At 48.1% G+C, this 22,722-nt stretch overlaps 1 protein-coding gene across 1 annotated transcript in view; it reads left to right on the forward strand.

Moving 5' to 3' along the window:
- Positions 1-22,722, forward strand: part of ANO2 (anoctamin 2) — a 357,135-nt gene that overhangs the window by 72,595 nt on the left and 261,818 nt on the right. Inside the window, exons 4-5 of the mRNA XM_069582006.1 lie at positions 593-691; positions 21,949-22,100. Of these exons, the coding sequence (XP_069438107.1) occupies positions 593-691; positions 21,949-22,100 (251 nt within the window). The remainder of the gene's footprint in view (positions 1-592; positions 692-21,948; positions 22,101-22,722) is intronic.

Genomic DNA, 22,722 nt, shown 5'->3' on the forward strand with positions numbered 1-22,722 from the left:
TTATTAATTATAATATAAAATATTAATATTTACGGAAAATATCAGTATGGAGGCAGATTCCAGACTGTTCCCTGAAGCCAGCAGAGGTAACTCCCAGTTAGAAAATAGATGATGAACGTTTACTGTTCAGCACAGGGAATTATACCCATTATGTTGTAATAACCAGTAATGGAACATGATCTGCAAAAAGACCGAATCACAATGCTGAGCACCTGAAACTAATACAATATTAAAAATCAGCGATACTTCAACAAGAGTAGTTAATGGGATTTCTGTGAAAACTGTAATTGCTTACATTTAAAATCTGTGAACACAACTGTTTTAATTCCTCTTTTTCTCTCAAGTCCCCAGACCTCCAGGGACTGCTCTTTGGGAATGCTTCCCCACTCTGGGTGAGAGCATTTCTGAGCCAGAAGCGATGAATGGGATACGGGTGGGAGGGGGCTGGCCCCCAGTGAGGTATAAAGAGAACAAAAACCAGAAACGGAAGAAATAACACGTCTGGGCTTCTTGTTTGGAAGAATCGGGGAAGCTTGGAATGTAAGCTATGACCTCCTAAGCGCTGCTGTTTCTTCTTCTTTGTCCCTTCCAGAGCAAAAGCCAGGGCTCTGTCTTCGTCCGGATCCACGCCCCGTGGCAGGTGCTGGCCCGGGAGGCGGAATTCCTGAAGATCAAAGTTCCCACCAAGAAAGTATGAGCATGTTTCTCCTGGGTTCTGGGGTCTCTCGAGGGCTGGATGCATGTGAACAGTGCTGGGAAGGGGCTGGGTGGGACGCGGGCGTTGTGGAGTTGAATCCTGCTTGCTTCCCTGGGGACGCCGAGGTTGGGCAGAAGGGACTTGGGAGACAGTGTCACCTCAGAGCACCGCTGACATGCTCTTCAAGAAGCTGGTCATTGCTGTGGTCCAGCTTTTCAACTTCTCCTTAAACCCCCTTCTCCCTCCCTTCCAGCCCAGCCAGGCATTTCTTTTTTTTTTTTTTTCTATCCCCCCCCCCCCCCCCCCGCCGCCCAACCCAGATCACTGGTCTATATATAATCTTTTTTAAAAAGTCTCTATTGAATTTGTCACAATATTGCTTCTGTTTTATGTTTTGGCTTTTTGGCCATGAGGCATGGGAGATCTTGGCTCCTGGACCAGTGATCGAACTCCATCCCCTGCATTGGAAGGTGAAACCCTAACCACCGGGCCACTGGGAAAGTTCCCAGGCTCTTCTTCAGAGTGGGCAGTGGTAAAGAATCTGCCTGCCAGTGCAGGAGATGAAGAAGATGTGCGTTCAACCCCTGGGGCTGGAAGATCCCTGGAGTAGGAAATGACAACCCACTCCAGTATTCTTGCCTGGAAAATCTCATGGGCAGAAGAGCCTGGAGGGCTGCAGTCCCTGGGGTCGCGGAGTCAGGCACAACCAAGCATACATCACACACGGCAATGAGAGTGGACGGCAAGCCTTGCCGATGGGGTAGGCAGCACGCAGGGAGGCGTGGGTTCGCCAGACTTGCTGTGAAGACACCTTTTCTGCTTGTGACGCTGCCCGTAAGTGTGGTGTGATGGTGGCTTTTGTAAAATAGAAGGTTCTTTCTCATGTGAGTTGATCACAGTCATCTGGGAAACGTGTTCACAGTGTTCATGCCCCAGCCCAGCTAGGACTGTGATCTTGTTGGCTGGCGTGGAGCAAGGCTCTGGCAGCCGTATTGTGGGGAAAAAAATCCCCAGGAAAGCCCCACAGTTTAGATCATGTTCAAGGTCCTTTTCAGCCATTAGAGTCTATATATAATTTAAAAAATTTCCTGGAGAATTCCTGGGTAACAGCTTCCTTGCATAAGAAAATCCAGCAAATATCTCCAAAGAGAAAGGAAGTGTGTCCACAGATTTGGTCTTCTTTTTTTATTAGGTATTTTAGGGAAAAGGGATGGTTATTGACTTTGAACTTCTGAGGTGTTTCTAGGAAGGCCCCCAGGGCAGGTGACGCTATGGGTTAACCGGAAGTGATCTGTGGGCAATCTCTGTCTCTCAGTCCCTCTCCCTCTCTTCCACACACACACACACACACACACACATATCTTATCTCACAAGTGTTGACCTAGCTTTGCAGAGATCATGACTTTGTCATCATCATGTCCACCCTCCCCGTCATTAACAGAAATTCCTATTGGCTGCATTCTGCACAACCCTGGTCATCACCTGACTTCTTGTCACCCTCTCCACTGTCAGTGACATGGTTAGAGTCAGCAGAACATTTGGATTAGCTTCGTGCGCTGTGTTTACACCATCCTCACCACCAAGAGATCTGTGGCCCCATCAGAAGTCATCCATCACACACCATGCTGTGTGATACCGTATCACGCACCCCTTACTCAAGAAGGATGAAGCCTGTGGGTTCTGTTCTGATAGACTTATTAAGATGGATAGCACATCTGTGGCAGGTGGACAAATGACTACTGAGCAGTGAACAAACATGGGCATAAATATAGCTACAGACATCTTGCCAATAAGAGGCACATGTTTAGGGGTCGTGTGCCTGAGAGTCTTGGTTTCACAAGAACCATGCTGTGACCTTCTCCTCTTCATTTGCACTGCTCTGCCCTCTGTCTCCTGACCCCTCACTCCCAAACCGCTGTCCTCAGGTGCAGGCGCCGTCTTGAATCTGGACCTCGGCTCCTCTGATGCTTTTCAGGTCTGCTGGCCACACGACCCAAGTCAGCCTCGGATGGAGGCGTCTGCTTCCCTCTGGAGGTGTCCTCACTTAACTCACCTTCTGCTTCTCTTCCGTCTTCAATACATATATATTTCTTCTCCTTTCTCTGGCTTATCTGAATAGCTAACGTTCTCTTAATTTCTTCGATTTGTATCTTGCTGCCTATGTTTCTATCTCTGCTGGCTGATCCCTGGACAGAAGGTGGGTGAACTTCGATGCCCTTGCTAGTGCTTCTGTTCCTCAGGACAATCCTTTTAGCAGGAAACGTAGAGACCCAGGAGAAGTGTGGGTCCTCCTTCTCTCCCCTCTCGGCTCTTCTCCGTTGCTAGTGTCTTCCATCCTTCCTTCCCCCGCCCGCTCTTCTGTCCCTTCCTGCCCCTCCCACTTCTTTACGGGTGCCCCTTCCTAGCCTCCCTCCCTGTTCTTGAACATCTGTCCATACCTATCATTTCCTCCTTCTCCTCATTCCTGGTCTCAGCCCCTAGGTAGTGCTGGCCTCTGGCCCCTCTGGTCTCCGCGTGTCCTTCCACAAGCTTGTAGCTACGGGAGCATAGTTCTTGTTACAGGGCATGCCTGCCCTCAGAGCCTGTGTGTCCCCATATTCTCAGCCTGTTGGAACTTACCATCCATCATGTAGGGTGTACCTGCACTTGTACTTGCAGGTAAGATGATTAGGACAAGGATGTATTATGATGAAGCCATCTTGGAGTTGCCTTCTGTTTCTTCTTCTTCTTTTTTAAATATAATTTAAATATATTTGATGTATGAAGTAAAAGTGAAAGTGTTAGTCGCTCAGTCATGTCTGACTCTGCGACCCCCTCTGGAGCCCACCAAGCTCCTCTGTCCATGGAATTATCCAGGAAAGAATACTGGAGTGGGTTGCCATTCCTCTTCTCCAGGGGGTCTTCCAGACCCAGGGATTGAACCCAGGTCTCCTGCGTTGCAGACAGATTCTTCACCGTCTGAGCCCCTAGAGAAGCCCCATTTGACGTATAACCTTGTGTAAATTTAAGTTGTACAACATCTTAATTTGGTCAGTGTATAGATTGTAATATGATTGACATTGTAGCAATAATTAGCATCTCTGTCATGTTACAAAACTATCCTTTGTGTTCAGTGGCTGAATCTTTAAGTTCCAATCTTTTAGCAAGTTCGATGCTTATGATACAATATTGTTGGGCATATTCCCTGTGCTGTGCATTAGGTCTCTAGGGTCTATTTACTATGTGTTGCAAGCTTGTACCCTTAAACAGCATGTCTTATCCCTCCAGCCCCATCCCCTGATAACCACCATTTTTTTTTTTTAAGGTTTGCGGCTATTTTATTATCAGTGTACGTTTAATACAATGATATCAACACTGATATATTGAAGCCTAGTTAATAGTAGTGATTATATTATTATATTATATAATATAGATGATTATATTATTTTAAACAACAAACTACCCTGAAAATTAATGTGATAAACTTCTTGGTCATAATATTATTAAGAAATATGTAATATATACATTGAAAACATGATTGCTCAAAATTTGAAAATGGAAGTGAACTCATTCGGGCAGAGTCAGAGTTTGACCAAAGGAGCAGGTCTGTGGAAGGACCCCCTTGTTTCAACAAGTTTGGCTTTTTAGATTTCACATGTAAGCGATATCATACAGTATTTTTCTTTCTCTGACTTCTCTCACTGGGCATAAAGTGCTCCAGGCCCATCCATGGTATTGCAAATGGTGGGATTCCCTTCTTTCTTATGACTGAATCATATTCCGTTGGATCTGTGTGTGGATATATAAAATCTTATAAATATGATAATGGATAAAGACATATAATGTGTGTGTGTGTATGTGTGTGTGTGTGTGTGTGTATGTGTGTGCTTAGTCACACCTGACTCTTTGCAACCCCCATGGGCTGTAGCCAACCGGGCTTCTCTGTCCATGGAATTTTCCAGCCGAGAATACTAGAGTGGGTTGCTAGTTCCTCCTCCAGGGAATCTTCCCAACCTAGGGATTGAACCCATGTCTCTCGCACCCACTCCATTCTTTAGTGCTAGCACCACCTGGGAAGTGCCAATATAGTGGATATTGAATATTTTATGTATTTGTATATATAAATAAATATATTATAATTTATATTATATATTAATTATAATACACTGTAATTTCTATAATTACATACTATATATTATGTTATATACTTATATAATATTTATATATTATAAATACATATAAAATTTAAAATATATGTATGTCTTTATACACACACACACACACACACACACACGTCTTCTTTATCCATCACCCATTGATGGACTCTCAGGTTGCTTCCTCCCCTCCTTCCTTCCTGTTTTGGAGCCATAGCCTGGTAGACTCTGCATCAGATGAGTCCTTGAGAGACCAGCCTTCCAGCTGTGGTCCTGGACCCACTTGCTGTGTGACTTGGGAATGTCACTTCATCTTGCAGAGCCTCAATTTTCTCGTCTGTGAAGTGGGCATAGTAATACCTGCCCTGTTTTTCCTAGAAGATTGTTGTAAGAATTCGGGTCTTAACTGCTGCTATGGGAATGCAGAAGTTTATTGTTGTGTCTGTGTTCTCAAATATTTTTATGTGTGTTCTCAATTCCTTGTTCCCCAGTCACTTTCCCTCCTGATGCAGTAGGCAGCCAACACTGTTGGAACTCCTGGCGGAAGGGGGTCTGTGGAGAGACACTGAGAGACTCAGAGGCAGTCTGAGCCCTCAGAGTTCACAACCAAGGGCACATCAGGCGGAGTGCCCACAGTCAGACACCCTGTGCTAGATTGCTCAATTGTGTCCGACTCTTTGCGATCCTATGGTGTGTAGCCTATCAGGCTCCACTGTCCATGGGTATTCTCCAGGAAAGAATACTGGAATGGGTTGCCGTGCCCTCCTCCAGGGGATCTTCCCCACCCAGAGATCGAACTCACATCTCTCATGTCTCCTGCTTTGGCAGGCAGTTTCTTTACCACTAGTGCCACCTGGGAAGCCCATCTGATTAAATACTGTGCCACGTAGCCAATCAGCATGGCACAGCTTCCATCTAGGAGAATGCTGGTCCTGGGAGTCTGGGAGAGCAAAGCCAGGGGGTGGCCCTGAAGAGGCTGCAGGTGTAACAGAAGGAACTTGTCCCCGTGGTGTCGAGTCCCCAGACCCCACACAGGTGGGCCTTCCTGGCATCCTTCTGCCTCAGGGCTCCAGGCCATTTTCCTGTTCACAGAATGCAGTGGCAAGTAGTTGGCCTCCCAGGAGGATGTCATAACCACCCATGCTGGGTGGCATGCATTTGCTTGCAGAAGTGAATTCAAGAACCAAGTCTAGGAGTGGGGGTGGGGTTTAAACCCAGTTCCTGGGGTAAGAAAGGAGCATGGGGGTGAGGCTGACCTCTGCAGGCTTAGTGTTGGGTCCAGTGGTGTTTTCTCCTCTCTTAAAATTTTTTTATTTATTTGACTGTGTTGGGTCTTAGTTGTGTCATGTGGGATCTTTTTTTAAATTAAATTAAATTTTATTTTATTTTTAGTCATGGCATTTGGGATCTAGTTTCCTGACCAAGGACTGAACCCGAGCCCCCTGCTTTGGGAGTGCAGAGTCTTAGCCACTGGACCACCTGGGAAGTCCCTCCCTTCTTTTTAATGGGCTTGGGAAGTGACTACAAAGAGAGTAACCGCGTTTGCAAGGATTCGTGTCCTGGCGGCAGGGGGAGCAAGGAGGAAGACTGAGGCATAGGTGGGGTCACTTAGCATCTTCCAGGCTGGTGGAGGCAGGATCATAACTCAGCAGGGTCCGGAGAGACCGGGAAGATGGGGAGGAAATCCCAAAATTGAGATCTCCAACCTGGACAAATCCACAGTAATGAGTCCAGGGACACGGAGTCCTGAGCACAGATATTAACCGGGAGGGGGATCTTGGAAGGAAATGTTTGTTTTCCAAAAACAACAACAGAGGAGCCAGTATTTTGTGAGGGACACTCAGTGTCCCTGCACAGGAAAGAGGCGGGAGGCCTGGCCTTTGGCCCCGAGCAGCCTGGGAAGTTTTGAAGTGCATGCTTTCTCACCTCTGCTCTTTACCGAGGTGGCCCGTATAGACTGTGGTCAATATCTATGTTGATTTCTCACTCATCTTATTTAAAAATATTTTATTGGAGGATAGTGGCTTTACAATGTGGTGTTAGTTTCTGCTGCGTAGCAAAGTGAACCAGCCATGGGTATACATCACTTTTTTATACATATGAATGAGCACCCCGCCACCCGTCCTCGCCTTGCTCACCCCTGATGTCCACTTCTACCCCACGAGCCACCTCCCAGGAACTGGTGAGGACGAGATGACGGAGTCCATTCTTGTGTTAATGCAGCAGGTTCATCCAGCAGCAAACCCATGTCCCTGGTGTTGTAGCGCAGATCTTAACCACTGGAGCACCAGGGAAGCCCCATCTTCTCATTTTCATGAACTGAAATCATATAGAATTGCCATTAAGAATTTTCTGATGAGAGTGAGAAAATCAGTGTTACCATGTTGGACTAAATAAAATTCCAGTTAAAAAGCTAAGAAATGTGGCATTTTAGTTAACCTGAGTGGCCCCTTAGGAGGAAAATATTAATTCAATTAAGCTTCGAAAATTATTGGAAGTTGTTCCCTGTTACTTATTGATGACTCTTAGAAATTCTGATTTGGTAACTGTGACTTCTACAAAACTTCCATGGGAAGACCCTCCCCAAATTCCTGATGCCCACTCAGCCAGGCCAGAACCTCTGCCTCTCAGTTATCCAGATTTGAGGCTTGGGTTAGTAAGGTTTCTCTAGAGAAACAGAACTAACAGGGTTGTTATTGTTGTTTTTCAGTTTTCCAGTCGTGTCTGACTCTTTGCAGCCCCATGGACTGCAGCATGCCAGGCCTCCCAGTCCCTCGCCATCTCCCGAAGTTTGCCCAAGGTCATGTCCATTGCATTGGTCATGCCATCCAACCATATGTGTGTACATATATTATGTATATATATTTGATATATATATGCATATTTAACTTATATGCAGCATACATCATGAGAAATGCTGGGTTGGAAGAAACACAAGCTGGAATCAAGATTGCCGGGAGAAATATCAATAACCTCAGATATGCAGATGACACCACCCTTATGGCAGAAAGTGAAGAGGAGCTAAAAAGCCTCTTGATGAAAGTGAAAGAGGAGAGCGAAAAAGTTGGCTTAAAGCTCAACATTCAGAAAATGAAGATCATGGCATCCGGTGCCATCACTTCATGGGAAATAGATGGGGAAACAGTAGAAACAGTGTCAGACTTTATTTTTTTGGGCTCCAAAATCACCACAGATGGTGACTGCAGCCATGAAATTAAAAGATGCTTACTCCTTGGAAGAAAAGTTATGACCAACCTAGATAGCATATTCAAAAGCAGGGACATTACTTTGCCGACTAAGGTCCAACTAGTCAAGGCTATGGTTTTTCCTGTGGTCATGTATGGATGTGAGAGTTGGACTGTGAAGAAAGCTGAGCACTGAAGAATGGATGCTTTTGAACTGTGATGTTGGAGAAGACTCTTGAGAGTCCCTTGAACTGCAAGGAGTTCCAACCAGTCCACTCTGAAGGAGATCAGCCCTGGGATTTCTTTGGAGGGAATGATGCTAAAGCTGAAACTCTAGTACTTTGGCCACCTCACGCGAAGAGTTGACTCATTGGAAAAGACTCTGATGCTGGGAGGGATTGGGGGCAGGAGGAGAAAGGGACGACCGAGGATGAGATGGCTGGATGGCATCACGGACTCGATGGACATGAGTCTGAGTGAACTCCGGGAGATGTTGATGGACAGGGAGGCCTGGCGTGCTGCGATTCATGGGGTCACAAAGAGTCGGACACAACTGAGCGACTGAACTCATACATACATACATACATACATACATACATACATACATATATATATATATATATATATATATATATATATATATATATATATCATCCTCTTCTATCCATGGAGTTTTCCAGGCAAGAACCCTGGAGTGGGTTGCCATTCTCTTTTCCAGGGGATCTTTCTGACCCAGGGATCAAACCCGAGTCTCCTATATTACAGGCAGATTCTTTACTGTCTGAGACACCAGGAAAGCCCCTCCTGCCCTGACGTAAAGGAAATGGTTCATTTTTGTTCAATCGCTTTCCTACTGAATGCCTGTTAATATCTTGGGGGAACCAATTGTCTGCAGAATGTACTCTGGGAAATTACATCCCAGGTTAAGTAAATTAAATTAATTCGAAGTTAAATTGATTAAATTAATCCTAAGCTGGAGAGACAGAGCATTCAAATTATTATTTTTTCATTATGATGGACTAGATCGGGGGCTTTCCTGGTGGCTCAGTGGTCATTTGTCCATGCAAAATTCAGAAACAGAATCACATCTTTCCCCTCCTCACCTTGACCCTCTTCTTCCTTCATCAAGTAGTGACTGCATTCCTCTGTGAGATTATTTTGGTAGTTTAGTGATTCCTCCCTGGCGACCAGATAGTAAAAAGCAGGAGAAACTCCATGAGCTTTATTGAAGATTGAGATCTTCTAGGTCCTTAATCCTTGGAGGAGGGCCACTGACTACTCCGCCTTCATGATGCCTTTCAGGACAGATTCTTTCGATTGTTATAAATATCATTGATGATTTTTGAATACCAGAGGGGTGGCTGTTCACACTGATGGGCTGTGGGTCCTCTTCTTGTTGTTGCTGCCTGTTCCCAAGCATTTGTTTTTAATAGTGATGTGGGGTTGGGTTTATATTTGATATCTTTATGGGCTCTTTGGTGCATGCCCTTTGATTGCTATTTAAATAGGTTGGAAGGAGTACGGAACACTTTTTTATTTGGTTTTGTTTTCTGTGATGCTTCTCATCTTTAAAAATCAGAAAAAAAAAAATTGATGCCACCTCCGTGCCATTGTTTCTGTGTGGAACCTGCGATGCTTGGGGCCACCTTCTGGATGTGCACGCAGAAGACCACAGACCTGACTCAGGGCTCAAAAACAGTGATGCCAAAAACATGAAAATGTAACGGGAAGTGAATTTGCATTTTTGAAAATTTAGTTGTTTTTAGGCTCGTGATTGAAAAAAATTGAAAGAGAAGTGGTTGACTGAACTAGGGTAGCACATGCCAGATGGGTGGGCAGGGACCTGGACCCTGGACTCCATGCTGGTGGGCTGAGAGCAGAGGGCAGTGGATAGAATTTGTCAACTATAGTAAAACAAGACTGAGTAGCTGGGATATGTGGTCGTTTTCTCAGTGGGAGACATGGGAGCATGGGCCGTGGCTGTCTCTGTGGGCGGGGGAGGAGAGCAGCAGCGAAGGAAGAGGGGGCGGTCAGCTTCAGGCACCTGGGTCTCATGGGCAGAGCTCTTCTTACTCAGTAAGAACTGGGATCAGTGATATACTGGTTATTGGCCATCAGTTCAGTTCAGTTCAGTCACTCAGTTGCGACCCCATGAATCGCAGCACACCAGGTCTCCCTGTCCATCACCAACTCCCGGAGTTCACTCAGACTCACGTCCGTCGAGTCTGTGATGCCATCCAGCCATCTCATCCTCTGTCATCCCCTTCTCCTCCTGCCCCCAATCCCTCCCAGCATCAGAGTCTTTTCCAATCAGTCAACTCTTCGCATGAGGTGGCCAAAGTATTGGAGTTTCAGCTTCAGCATCAGTCCTTCCAATGAACACCCAGGACTGATCTCCTTTAGAATGGACTGGTTTGATCTCCCTGCAGTCCAAGGGACTCTCAAGAGTCTTCTCCAACACCACAGTTCAAAAGCATCAGTTCTTCGGCACTCAGCTTTCTTCACAGTCCAACTCTCACATCCATACATGACCACTGGAAAAACCATAGCCTTGACTAGGTGGATTGTTGGCAAAGTAATGTCTCTGCTTTTGAATATGCTGTCTAGGTTGCTCATAACTTTCCTTCCAAGGAGTAAGCGTCTTTTAATTTCATGGCTGCAGTCACCATCTGCAGTGATTTTGGAGCCCCCCAAATAAAGTCACCCACTGTTTCCTCATCTACTTCCCATGAAGTGATGTGCCCGGATGCCATGATCTTAGTTTTCTGAATGTTGAGCTTTAAGCCAACTTTTTCACTCTCCTCTTTCACTTCCATCAAGAGGCTCTTTAGCTCCTCTTCACTTTCTGCCATAAGGGTGGTGTCATCTGCATATCTGAGGTTATTGATATTTCTCCTGGCAATCTTGATTCCAGCTTGTGCTTCTTCCAGCCCAGCATTTCTCATGATGTACTCTGTATATAAGTTAACTAAGAAATTGGCCATAGTGGGCATATTTACACCGTGGAAATCAGTGGCAGCTGCATATCAGCCATCCAGCCCCCCACAAGGAGGAGGTTGGTAGGTGTTTACCAGCGCGCGGAGAATCAGAGCCCTGAGAATGAAGATGGAGTGCGCAGTCAGACGGCCACCGTGGACTAGTGCTCTCCGCCGGTGGGGGCAGGCAGGCTGGAGCCTGAGGGTGTTATGTGATTTCTGCTGTGGAGATTCAAGTGCTGTTGGTCAGAAAGCAGCTGGGAGTGACCGTGTCTCTTCAGGGACTCTGAATTGATGCCATATCGGTCACCTCTGGTACAGAAAGGAACTTCCCACTCCTGCCCACGTGCTCACTGCACGCCAGCTACACAGATCCTCCAAAATACAAGCCTGTTTCCCTCTCTGGGCCTTTTGCTTGACCTTCCCTCTGCCTGAGGACCTCCAGATACCAGGAAGCAGTCCCCCACTCCACTGGGGTCTCTGCACAGACTGATATACCCAACTACCCTGTGTGAAGTGGGCCCCTGTCTCTCTTTTTTCCTGCATCTCCTTCTCGTGTGTGTGTGTGTGTGTGTGTGTGTGTGTGTGTGTGTGTGTGTGTGTGTGTAACACTCAGCACTGCTGGATACTGAGTAGTGTATTTGTATCCTTGGTTTATTGTCTGCATCCTCACTACCCTGGAAGCTCCAGGAGGGCACCGGGTTTGTTTCCTCCTATCAGCAGCAGCACCTAGAACAGGCCTGGGGACAGAGCAAGCAGTAAATCAGCATCTGATGATGAGTGAGAGGATGGATCTCATGTACCAACTTGGTTCATTGGTCCTGGCTTATTGCAGAGTGATGCTGAGATGGGTTCTGAGTCTTCATTCAAGGGCATTGGAAGGATGCTGTGGTCCCTCAGGGTGGTCTGCGAGGGGGTGGGGGAGGCAGCATTGCGGTACATGGACCATAGCAGCCGTCCCTTATCTGGATCCTCAGTAGCCCCTTCAGCTACCAAAAAAAATCATTTAGAAATAGTCTAATTGTACCTGGAATGGGGCTGGGTTGTGTGTAAGGAGCCCTAGACCTTGGAAGGATCATGTTTTTTATTCATTCACCCATCCATCCATCCGCCCAGTGAATAGTTACTATCTTTATGTCTGAGATATTCCGCTGATGGCTGGTGATGCAGAGGTGACTACAGCTGGTCTTGGCCCCATATGGCTTCGGTGTGGGGAGGATTCAGAAGTTAAATAGCTGGTGATGAGCTGGGAGGCACAGGAAGCAAAGATCAGGGCAGACAGAGAGCTAACGGGAGGAGACCAGTTCAGATGGGGGGGGCGGGTGCAAGGTACTGGAAGGGTCCATTTGAGCTGAAACCCAAAGGCTGGGTAGGAGTTTTCCAGGTAGGGAAGGCAGATGAGAACCTTCCTGGGAGAGGGAAGAACATGTCTTCCCACCCCACATAAGAAAACCCTGGCCTGTGCAGGGAGCTGGGAGGAGGCCAATGTGCGTGAAGTACAGAGCCTGGGGACGGGGTGGTGAGGGGGTGGGGTGGGTGGGGACTGAGGCTGCAGTGGGAGGCAGAGGTGGGGCTGGAAGGGACTCACCAGCCATGTAAGTAGTTTGGATTTTCTCCCACATTTTAAAAGTCAGCAAACATTCATTCATGTGTAGAGGACATTGAAAATGTAATTAAAAACCATAAGTGAATCCAGAGTTAGACCTCAGAGAATGTGCGTTTTGTAAATACATCGCTGTGTGCGTTTGGCGAGGCTACGGACAGGATATTGATGGGCACAGGATGGGGTGGAGGGACTGGGGAGCTCCTGCTCTTGGTGGGCGCTGGGGCTCCTTTGGGCTCTAGGATGCAGCTGAACAGAGTGGCTCCCAGTGCTCTTTGCCTCTGAATTGGTGGGGGGTTTAACGTCTGCTTGAGTAGGTAACTAGGCTGGTGCACGGAGTAGGTAACCAGATCTGTGCACCCTCAGATCTGGGTTCAGTGCCCGCGTGTATGCTTGCATCCCTCTCTCTTGGTGCCCTTGGGTACCAGTGGAACAGGAAAACCATGGATGTGTTCTGCTGCATCATGGGCCCCTCTTTTTCATAACTTCTTTAGTCCAGCGGCGTGCACCCAAGTCCCGTTTGCAGGGCGACCTTCCATACTTTCTGGCTTCCCTGTGTGTCTGAGCCTTTTGAAATGAAAGTTGAACAGGTGATCGTTTTCAGCCTAGTTGATCCTCAGTTACCCAGTGACCAGAGGCACAGAGGAAAACACAGATCATGGAAAGGGGGAGACAGCCTGGGCTAGTGTCTGTGGGGCCATAGGTATAAGCAGACACGTGCTCATAGCTGGGCTCACTCTCCATCTTTTTGTCTAGTTTCTGCTTTTCCTACGAGTTGCAGAGAGAGGCCCTCTTAGATCAGTGTAGAGGAGGGACTCATGGATAATGAAGATTATTCTGTTTATGTTTCATATGGTTATGGGTTTCCCACCGGGCACTAAGTGCATGCGTGCTCAGTTGCTTCAGTTGTGCCCAACTCTTTGCAGCCCTGTGAACTGTAGCCCACCAGGCTCCTCTGTCCATGGGAATACTGGAGGGGGTTGCCATGCCCTCCTCTGGGGGGATCTTCCTGACCCAGGGATCGAACCTGGGTCTCCAGCATTGCAGGTGGATTCCTTACCACTGAGCCACTGGGGAAGCTCTCCCAGGTGGTGCTAGGGGTAAAGAATCCGCCTGCCAATGCAGGAGACCCAAGAGATGTGGGCTGCAGGAGACACCCACCAATGCCGGAGACGCAAGAGATGCAAGAGGCTTGGAGAATTCCACGGACGGAGGAGCTTGACAGAGGTCCATGGGGCCTCACCGAGTAAGACACAACTGAATGAATAAAGCAATAGCAGCATATGGTTATATCCTTCCCTTGATCTTTGGATGCTCTTGGATCTCCTAATGTTTGTGTGCCATCAGGCACGTTAGTAGAACCTTCTGTGCCTCAGTTTCTCTACCCATAAAATGGGGCTAGCAGCCTGTACTGTCTGTGATAGACTATCACTACAGCCTCGATTCCTTGCATCCTGTGAAGGAACATGATTCCAAGGCAGGAAGGAAACAAATTAGCCCTCAGACCACACTACTGTGCCCCTCTGGAGGGGAGAGGCTGGGGGAGACGAGCGGGGTCGGGGGGAAAGAAGTAACAGAAGAAGGCATCTCGGTAAACCTCTTAGCCTGTGACAGTGGAGCCAAAGTGAGCTTTTATGAGAACCACATTTGAGCCCTGGGATGAAAAATGAGAGCAACATACTTTAAAAATTATTTATGATTTTAAGCACATGAAAGGCGTATCATGTACCCGGGGAGGGCATAATGGGGACCAGCTGGTGAACATGTGTCCTGCCATTTCTGAGGATGTTCTTCATTCTCCTATGTCCAAGAATAACAGTAATAATGATGCTGCCGCTGATCATATTAATAATACTAAAGAGGATCGGGGCGCCTTTCCTGGACCCTGTGGGACACTGGGGAAGAGCTGGGCTGCTGGGCTTGGTGAGGGGCTGAGAGGGAGCTCTGGCTCGCTTCCTTCTCGGGGACCATGGAGCCTTTCCAAGGATCAGAGGTTTGAGGAGAGAGCCTGGATGGGGAAGTCAGGAAGCCTGGGTCCTGAGGGCTGGGTTCACCCCCCAATGCTGGCAATTCCCCACTTCTCCGAGGCTCAGTTTCCCCATCTGTGGCACAGTGATGCAAATGCAGCTGGTGGGACTGGCTGGCAGAGTCTTTGTGGACCCTGCTGACAGGGAGCCTGTGGGATTCCAGTGCTGGTTGCATGGCTGAGCATTCTGCGTATGAGGTGAGGAGGGGTCCTCCTCACTGCTGGGCTTCTTCAGCCCTTGGAGCAATCCACCTCTAAACTCAGTGCCTGGTACCCAGGGGATGCCCAGATGTGTGTGTGTGCTATGAATGAATGTTTCCTTTTCATGAACTGTCTAGAGCCATAGAAGGTTAGACTTGGACGGTACTTTAAAAGCCATTTAGTCAAGTTCTGTCTTTTATAATCTGTGAAGTGGATTAGGAGAGGTGCTCAGCCTTGGGCTAATTATCCCCATTGCTGAGCGGACCCCAGGACTCTGCCACAATGCCCCTCAAATGGTGAGCTTTCCATCCAGGCTGGTGGGAAGAGGGGCTGTTCCCAGCCTTGCAGATGGCTTTTCTCTAGTGTCTGGCAGCTTCTCAGGAGGACTGTCTAGGATTCTTCACGAAACTCTCTCCCTTAGCTGCTCTGTCCCAGGAGCTCTGGTTGCTCTGGTCTCCCCTGACCTACTGCCTCGCCTCAGCCCAGGGAGTGTGCTGGGCTCCACCTGTTTGCCCTTCCTGCCCTGCAGCCCTGGACCTTTCTCTGGACAGTGAGCTGCAGCAAGCCCAGGACTCATCCTCTTTCCTTCTCTCAGGAAGTCGTTGCTGCCCGAGGTCTGGTATCTTGAAAACTGCTGTCTTAGTCTTCTTGGGGTGCCCCAACATAATACCAGGGGGATCAAACCAGTCAGTCCTAAAGGAAATCAACCCTGAATATTCACTGAAAGGACTGATGCTGAAGCTGATGTGCCAATACTTTGGCCACCTGATGGGAAGAGCCAGCTCACTGGAAAAAACCCTGATACTGGGAGAGATGGAGGGCAGGAGAAAAAGGGGGCAACACAGATGATAAGATGATTGGATGGCATCACTGACTCAATGGACATGAGTTGGAGCAAACTCTGGGAGATGGTGAAGGACAGAGAAGCCTGGTGTGCTGCCATCCGTGGGATCACAAAGAGTTGGACATGACTGAGCAACTGAACAACAGCCACCAAAATATCACAGACTGGGGGCTTATGAACAACAGGACTTTACTTCACCTAGTTCTGGAGACTGGAAGTCTGAGACCAGGATACCAGCATGGTGGTACGAAGGGTATGAACCCTTCCTGGTTCATAGCTCACACCTCCTTGCTTTGTCTTCACATGGAGGAAGGGGCTGGAAGCTCTGTGGGGTCTGGTTTAGAAGGGCACTAATCCATTTCACGAGGACTCCACCCTCATGACCTAATCACCTCCTAAAGGCTCCACCCTCCAATAACCATCACTGGGCATTAAGACTCAGGATAGGAATTTTGTGGGAACAGAAACATTCCAACCACAGCAACCACTGTTTCGTGTTTTTTAGTCTGAGTATTTTGATTGGCTCAGCTGGGGTAAATCTGCACCCTGTTCATCCGTCATAGTGGGGAGTGGAAGTTCCCCAATTCTCTCTTTAGAGATCAGGACTCTGAGAGGGAAAGCGCCTTGCCCAGAGTTACAGAGCTCGTTAGTGTCAGCAATGGTCAGGACCCAGGTTATTCACTCTGTAGACATTATTGTGCTCCTCCTGTGTGCTAGGCATGCAGGGCATGCTCCCCAGACACTCACAGTCTGCTGGGGAGACAGATGAGTGAACCACGAGTTAGAAAAAAGTGTGGCCAACATTAGCATGCAGTATTTATTCATAGGATTCTAGGGAAGGTTTCCTGAGAAAGCTGGCACTTGAGCCGGGTGGAGAAGGAGAAGTGGGGTGGCCAGGTGGAGCGGGAGGGGCGCAACTCCAGGAACAGGGACAACACGTGCAAAGTGACGAGGGGAAGAAGCAGGTGCTTTGTCCTCCAAGCTTAGCACCCATGGTATTGTGCATGGGGCTGCCCACTGTGTCTGACTGTGAACCTGTGCCAAGCTGCATCCCCGAGCAACTCTGTGGTCTGGGAAGTGGGCCAAGGTACCTGCCCAGGCATGTATGTAGGGCCTGCAGCAGGGCTGTGGGGTGGAGGTCACCTTGACCCTGGCCTTCAAAACCATTTACATTTCTCTTGGAGGTGGATGATGCTATTTGCAGGGACTTGGAGCACCTACTGGGGCTTCCCAGATGGTGCTAGGGGTAAAGAACCTGCCTGCCAATGCATGAACTGCAGGAGATGCGGGTTTGATCCCTGGGTCAGGAAGATCCCCTGGAGGAAGGCATGGCAGCCCACTCTAGTATTCTTGCCTGGAGAGTCCCATGGACAGAGGAGCCCAGCTGGCCATAGTCCATGGGGTCATGCAGAGTTGGACACAACTCGAGTGACTTAGCACACATGCACGAAGCACCCATCTCCCCATCCAGGAACGGGCAGAATTTATCCTGAACCCATTCCTGGTTCCTCCAAAGACATGCCACAGGCCTCATTCCCTTTAGCCCCATTCTCTAGGGAGCTCTTCTGGATCCACTGCCAAGAGGAGGTCAAGACCATCTTGGAGGTGCTCAGCTAACCATCTGCCAGGACATGATGCTGGGGCAGGTGCTGGGTTATTAATCCCCAAGTACAGGCTGTCCTAGCCTCCTCTGGGGCTTGGCTCCCATGAGCCTTTGCAGCTGGTGGGTAACCTTTCAGCAGGCCAGGGACTTTGGGCTGCGGCTTTATTCTCCAGCCTGGTTTCTTGCTACCAAGGCCTATTACCTTTTGACTGTCCTGTGCCCAGCATGGGCCCCCTGAGTGGCAGCCACTCTTGTCATCAATGCTGGGTCCCTGGAGATTCATCATTCATTTGTTCATTCATTTAACCACGGGGATGGTTTGAATAGTGTCCTGCCTTCATCAAGATTGTTTGGCAGGGCGACTGGGCATGAGTCAAATAATCATTCAAATAAGTTTAAAATCACAACTGTGATAAGCACTGTGAAGGAGAGGCATTTGGGCTCACAAAATGCTCTGAAGATGGGGCTTGATCTTGTCTGGAAGCCAGGAAAGACCTCCCCAAGGAAGTGACAGTTGAGTGAGAACTCAAGTGTGAACAGAAGTTGGTGATGGGGAGGGAGGAGACAAAGGGTGCAGACTGCTAAAAATACTTCACGAGACCAGTGGCTGGGTGCAGTGAGCATTGAATCATGGGGCAAAAAAAAAAAAAAAAAAAAAAGTGAAGACTTCTACAGGGCCCCATGGGCTGTGGTGAAAATTTTGGTTTTTATTGTAAGAGCAAAGCAAAAAGGAGAAGAGGGCAGCAGAGGATGAGATGGTTAGATAGCATCATTGACTCAACTGGATGTGCGTTTGAACAAACTCCGGGAGATGGTGAAGGACAGGGGAACCTGGCATGCTGCAGTCCGTGGGGTCGCAAAGAGTCAGACACAACTGAGCGACTGAACAACGGCAGCAAAATGAACACAGTTCTAGTAAACAAAGAAACCAAAACCGTAACAGTGTTGCTATAGTAACCAAGGTTAGCAGCTTCTTGGCACTTCCAGCCCCACCTCACCCTCCGCTGCACACACTGGCCTCCATGTGCCTTTCTGCTGTGACAGTCACGGCTCCTCTATCCGAGCCCCGAGGGCCCAAGAACCAGGCTGGTCTCGTTGTTGTTCAGTCGCTAAGTGCCGTGCAACTCTTTGTGATCCCATGGACTAAAGCACGCCAGGCTTCCTTGTCCTTCAGTATCGCCTGGAGTTTGCTCAAACTCACTGAGTTGCTGGTGCCATCCACTACCTCATCCTCTGCCACCCCCTTCTTCTTGTGCCTTCAGGCTTTCCCAGCATCAGGGTCTTTTCTAAGACCTAGGCTGTTTCTGCTGCTGCTGCTGCTGCTGCTGCTGCTAAGTCACTTCAGTTGTGTCTGACTCTGTGTGACCCCAGAGATGGCAGCCCACCAGGATCCCCCATCCCTGGGATTCTCCAGGCAAGAACACTGGAGTGGGTTGCCATGTCCTTCTCCAATGCATGAAAGTGAAGAGTGAAAGTGAAGTCGCTCAGTCGTGTCCGACTCTTAGCGACTCCATGGACTACAGCCAATCAGGCTCCTCCACCCATGGGATTTTCCAGGCAAGAGTACTGGAGTGGGTCGCCATTGCCTTCTCCGAGGCTGTTTCTAACCCTTCTTAAATCCAGTTTGAACTTCTCTGCTTTTGTATTTGCTTGGAATGTCTTTGCCAATATTTGTTCAAGTGTTATTCGTTAAAAGTATCTGCAAAGTAAGGTTGACAGAAGTATGGTCAAAGCATGTGTTCAGTTCAGTTCAGTTCAGTCACTCAGTCGTGTCCGACTCTTTGAGACCCCATGAATCGCAGCACGCCAGGCCTCCCTGTCCATCACCAACTCCCGGAGTTCACCCAGACTCACGTCCATCGAGTCAGTGATGCCATCCAGCCATCTCATCCTGGGTCGTCCCCTTCGCTTCCTGCCCCCAATCCCTCCCAGCATCAGAATCTTTTCCAATGAGTCAACTCTTCGCATGAGGCGGCCAAAGTACTGGAATTTCAGCTTTAGCATCATTCCTTCCAAAGAAATCCCAGGGCTGATCTCCTTCAGAATGGACTGGTTTGATCTCCTTGCAGTCCAAGGGACTCTCAAGAGTCTTCTGCAACACCACAGTTCAAAAGAATCAATTCTTCGGCGCTCAGCCTTCTTCACAGTCCAACTCTCACATCCATACATGACCACAGGAAAAACCATAGCCTTGACTAGACGGACCTTAGTCGGCAAAGTAATGTCTCTGCTTTTCAATATGCTATCTAGGTTGCTCATAGCTTTTCTTCCAAGGAACAAGCGTCTTTTAATTTCACAGCATGTGTAGAGGCTACAATAAATGCCCATCTCTAGGGAAGGAACTCAACAAATTAGAACATGTGTCTGCTCTGTAATATGGTGTCTTCATGAAGCTGGGTGTACATGGACTGACCTGGAAAGATATGTGTCTCAGATACATTGCTGCACATGAAAAGCAAATTGTAGAATAATACGTTAAATGCCATCACAGGTGTGTTAGAAAGATATATGTGTGTATATATATATGGAGTATATAAAACATACTCCGAATTGTTGATAAAGGTTTCCTCTGGAGTGAGGTTGGAAGTGAAAGGAAGCTGTTAGCATTAGTTAATACACTTTACGATTTTTGTTTCTTTTTTCCCTTTTTTGATTTTCTGTTTTTTTTTTTTTTTTTTTTTTTTTTGTCCTTGACTGCACCTCAGTGTGTGAGGAATCTTAGTTCCCTGGCCTGGGATTGAGCCCGTGCCCCTGTAGTGGAAGAGCAGACTCTTAGCCCCTGGACCACCAAGGAAGTCCCTGTTCTTGGTTTTCTTGTTTACTTGAACTGTGTTAATTTTGTAATTGAAATTAAAACACATAGAAAAAAGTATTAGGAGAGATAAATAAACCAGGCTTATGTTGTTGTTAGATTGGGGAGGTTCTCTCCTTGCCCCAAATTATCATGATTTCATTAAAGAACAAAAAGAAAAAGGAAGGTGCCCTTTCTGCTCAAGCCCGGCAGAAATGCTGCTCCTTCTATGAAGCACTTTCCTGGCCCCTCAGCTGGACTTGCTGTCTCCTCTGTTCGGACCTTTGAAGCTTTTTGTGCCCCTTCTGTGGCATTTGTCTCCATTGATCTTACAAGTGCTTCATACATGTTTTACTGCTGCCTGAGATTTAGGCAACTTGAGGATATCATGAAAGAGAAGACATGAAAGGAACTTGAGGATATCATGAAAGGAAGTTGGCTTCCTTTCAGGTCATAGGCTCTGAGTGTGGCTCTTGTTCTGGTCATCCACTGCAACAGGACAAACTCAATCCAGCTCAGTCCAGACGTCAACCCAGAGATCGAACCTGCATCTGGGTTCTTTACCACTAGCGCCATCTGGGAAGCCCCCTTGGAAGGTGAGCTTGTGTAAAAAATTTGTGGTTAATGTTAATCCTTCAGAGCTTTGCTATGAAGAGTACAATCTCTGTGTCTCAGTGACAGCATCTGTGAATTAGAAAGACCAGATGCTATACTGTGGGCAAGCATACTCTATGCATCATAAGAAACGATAGGGTCTATGGACTTCCCTGGTGGCTCAGATGGTAAAGAATCTGCCTGCAAGCAGAAGACCCAGGTTCGATCCCTGGGTCCTGAAGATCCCCTGGAGAAGGGAATGGCAACCAACCCCAGTGTTCTTGCCCAGAGAATTCCATGGACAGAGGAACCTGGCAGACTACAGTCCATGGGGTTGCAAAGGGTCCGACACGACTGAGCAGCTAATACTATAGGCTCTATAGTGATTATCTTGGTACTAACACTGTGCTTTACTCAAGAAAGGTACTTCTTTACTCAAGAAGGTGCTTGAGTAAAACACGCATTAGGGGTTCAGTGCTTTGAAAGCAGACTCATTACTAAGAGGAACACAAGAGAAGTGATGCTGGATGATCACACAGGGGCGTGGTCTAGTTGTAGGGTACAGACTTGAGATTGGGTTGACAAGCGTTAAACCTAAACAGTCACCCAGTTACCATCTGTGTGACCTTTGTTCACTCTTCTCACTTTTCTGAGCCTTAATTTCCTCATCAAAACAGGAGAGTAAGATTATCCATGCAGCGGGGCGCAGTGCGTGTTGGAGCTCACTTGGGTAAAGTGCTTAGTATGGTGACATCATGGGCTTTCCAGGTGGTACTAGTGCTAAAGAATCCACCTGCCAATGCAGGAGATGCAGGAGACTCGGGGTGTATCCTTGGGTCAGGAAGATGCCCTGGAGGAGGGCATAGCAACCCAGTCCAGTATTCTTGCCAGGGAAATCCCAGGGACAGAGGAGTCTGGCGGGCTTCAGACCTTAGGGTCGCAAAGGGTCATGGCTGAGCCGCTGGACACACATCTACACACATACACACGATGACATCACACAGTAGGCCTCCTGTGACGATGTAACGAAGCCGGATAGGAAGTTTGGACCCCTCACTGCGCTCCTCCTCTCCTGCAAAGGTCACCTCCTTCCATGCAAATAGTGGAGAGTATTCGCCCCTGTGTGAGAGCAGTGGAGGAAGGGCAGGCCCCTCTGCCTGCTTCCCTGGCTCGTCCTTTCCCCCGAGTGTCCCTTATGGGGGATCTGAGCCCCGTGCAGCCCTGGCTGTGAGTCCTGCTCCTCTGAGTGTCGGATGTGGCCTTCTCCTCCTCTCACTGGTAGCTTTGCCTTTGCAGATGTATGAGATCAAGTCACAAGGCAGCATCGCAAAGACGTTCAACAAGATTCTGCACAAGCTGAGTGCGCCCCTGAAGCCTCGAGTGCCCGAGCACAGTAACAGCAGGATGAAGAACCTCTCGTACCCGTTCTCCAGGGAGAAAATGTACCTGTGAGTAGTGGGGGCTGGGGGGTCGGGCTGTGAAGCAGCCATCCAGATATAACCGTCCTTCTATAATAGAGAGGAAGCCAAGGTTCCGGGTGCGTCCAAGGTCATGCTGCCTTAAATGGCTAAACTGGGACTGGCATGTTGACTTCCCAGCCGGCTGTTCTTGCTCCCTTCCCTGGGCCCTTCGTCCACATCTGCCTGGGCATCTGACGTGCCGCCTCCCACACGTCTCCATCACTCAGCTTCTGGGTTCCTTCAAGACCAGTTCTTAATACCCAGTGAAAACATGCTGTCCATCTCTTGAGTTTTCATAGCAATGGTCTACAAGTGCTCACATTCTACTCTGCATTAGTGATGGAAGCAGACCGCAGTGCCTCGGCTCCTGGGGTTGGGGCATGCCTCAGGCATCTGTGCTCCCTCCAGCACAATGCCCTAAGCACAGTCACAGGGGTGGGCTTTTGGGTTTTTTTTGAGTGCAAGGTCAACATTTGAAGTTTAGAATAGACACAGGTTTTGCATAATTAGGAGTTTGGTATCATGATTTTTGTGACAACAGGGACAATATTAAATGAAAATTTGAAAAACAGTTATAACCCCAACATCCAGAAACTGTACTCTTTTTTTT

This window comes from Ovis canadensis, chromosome 3 (assembly GCF_042477335.2).
Source record: "Ovis canadensis isolate MfBH-ARS-UI-01 breed Bighorn chromosome 3, ARS-UI_OviCan_v2, whole genome shotgun sequence".
Taxonomy (NCBI): Eukaryota; Metazoa; Chordata; class Mammalia; order Artiodactyla; family Bovidae; genus Ovis; species Ovis canadensis.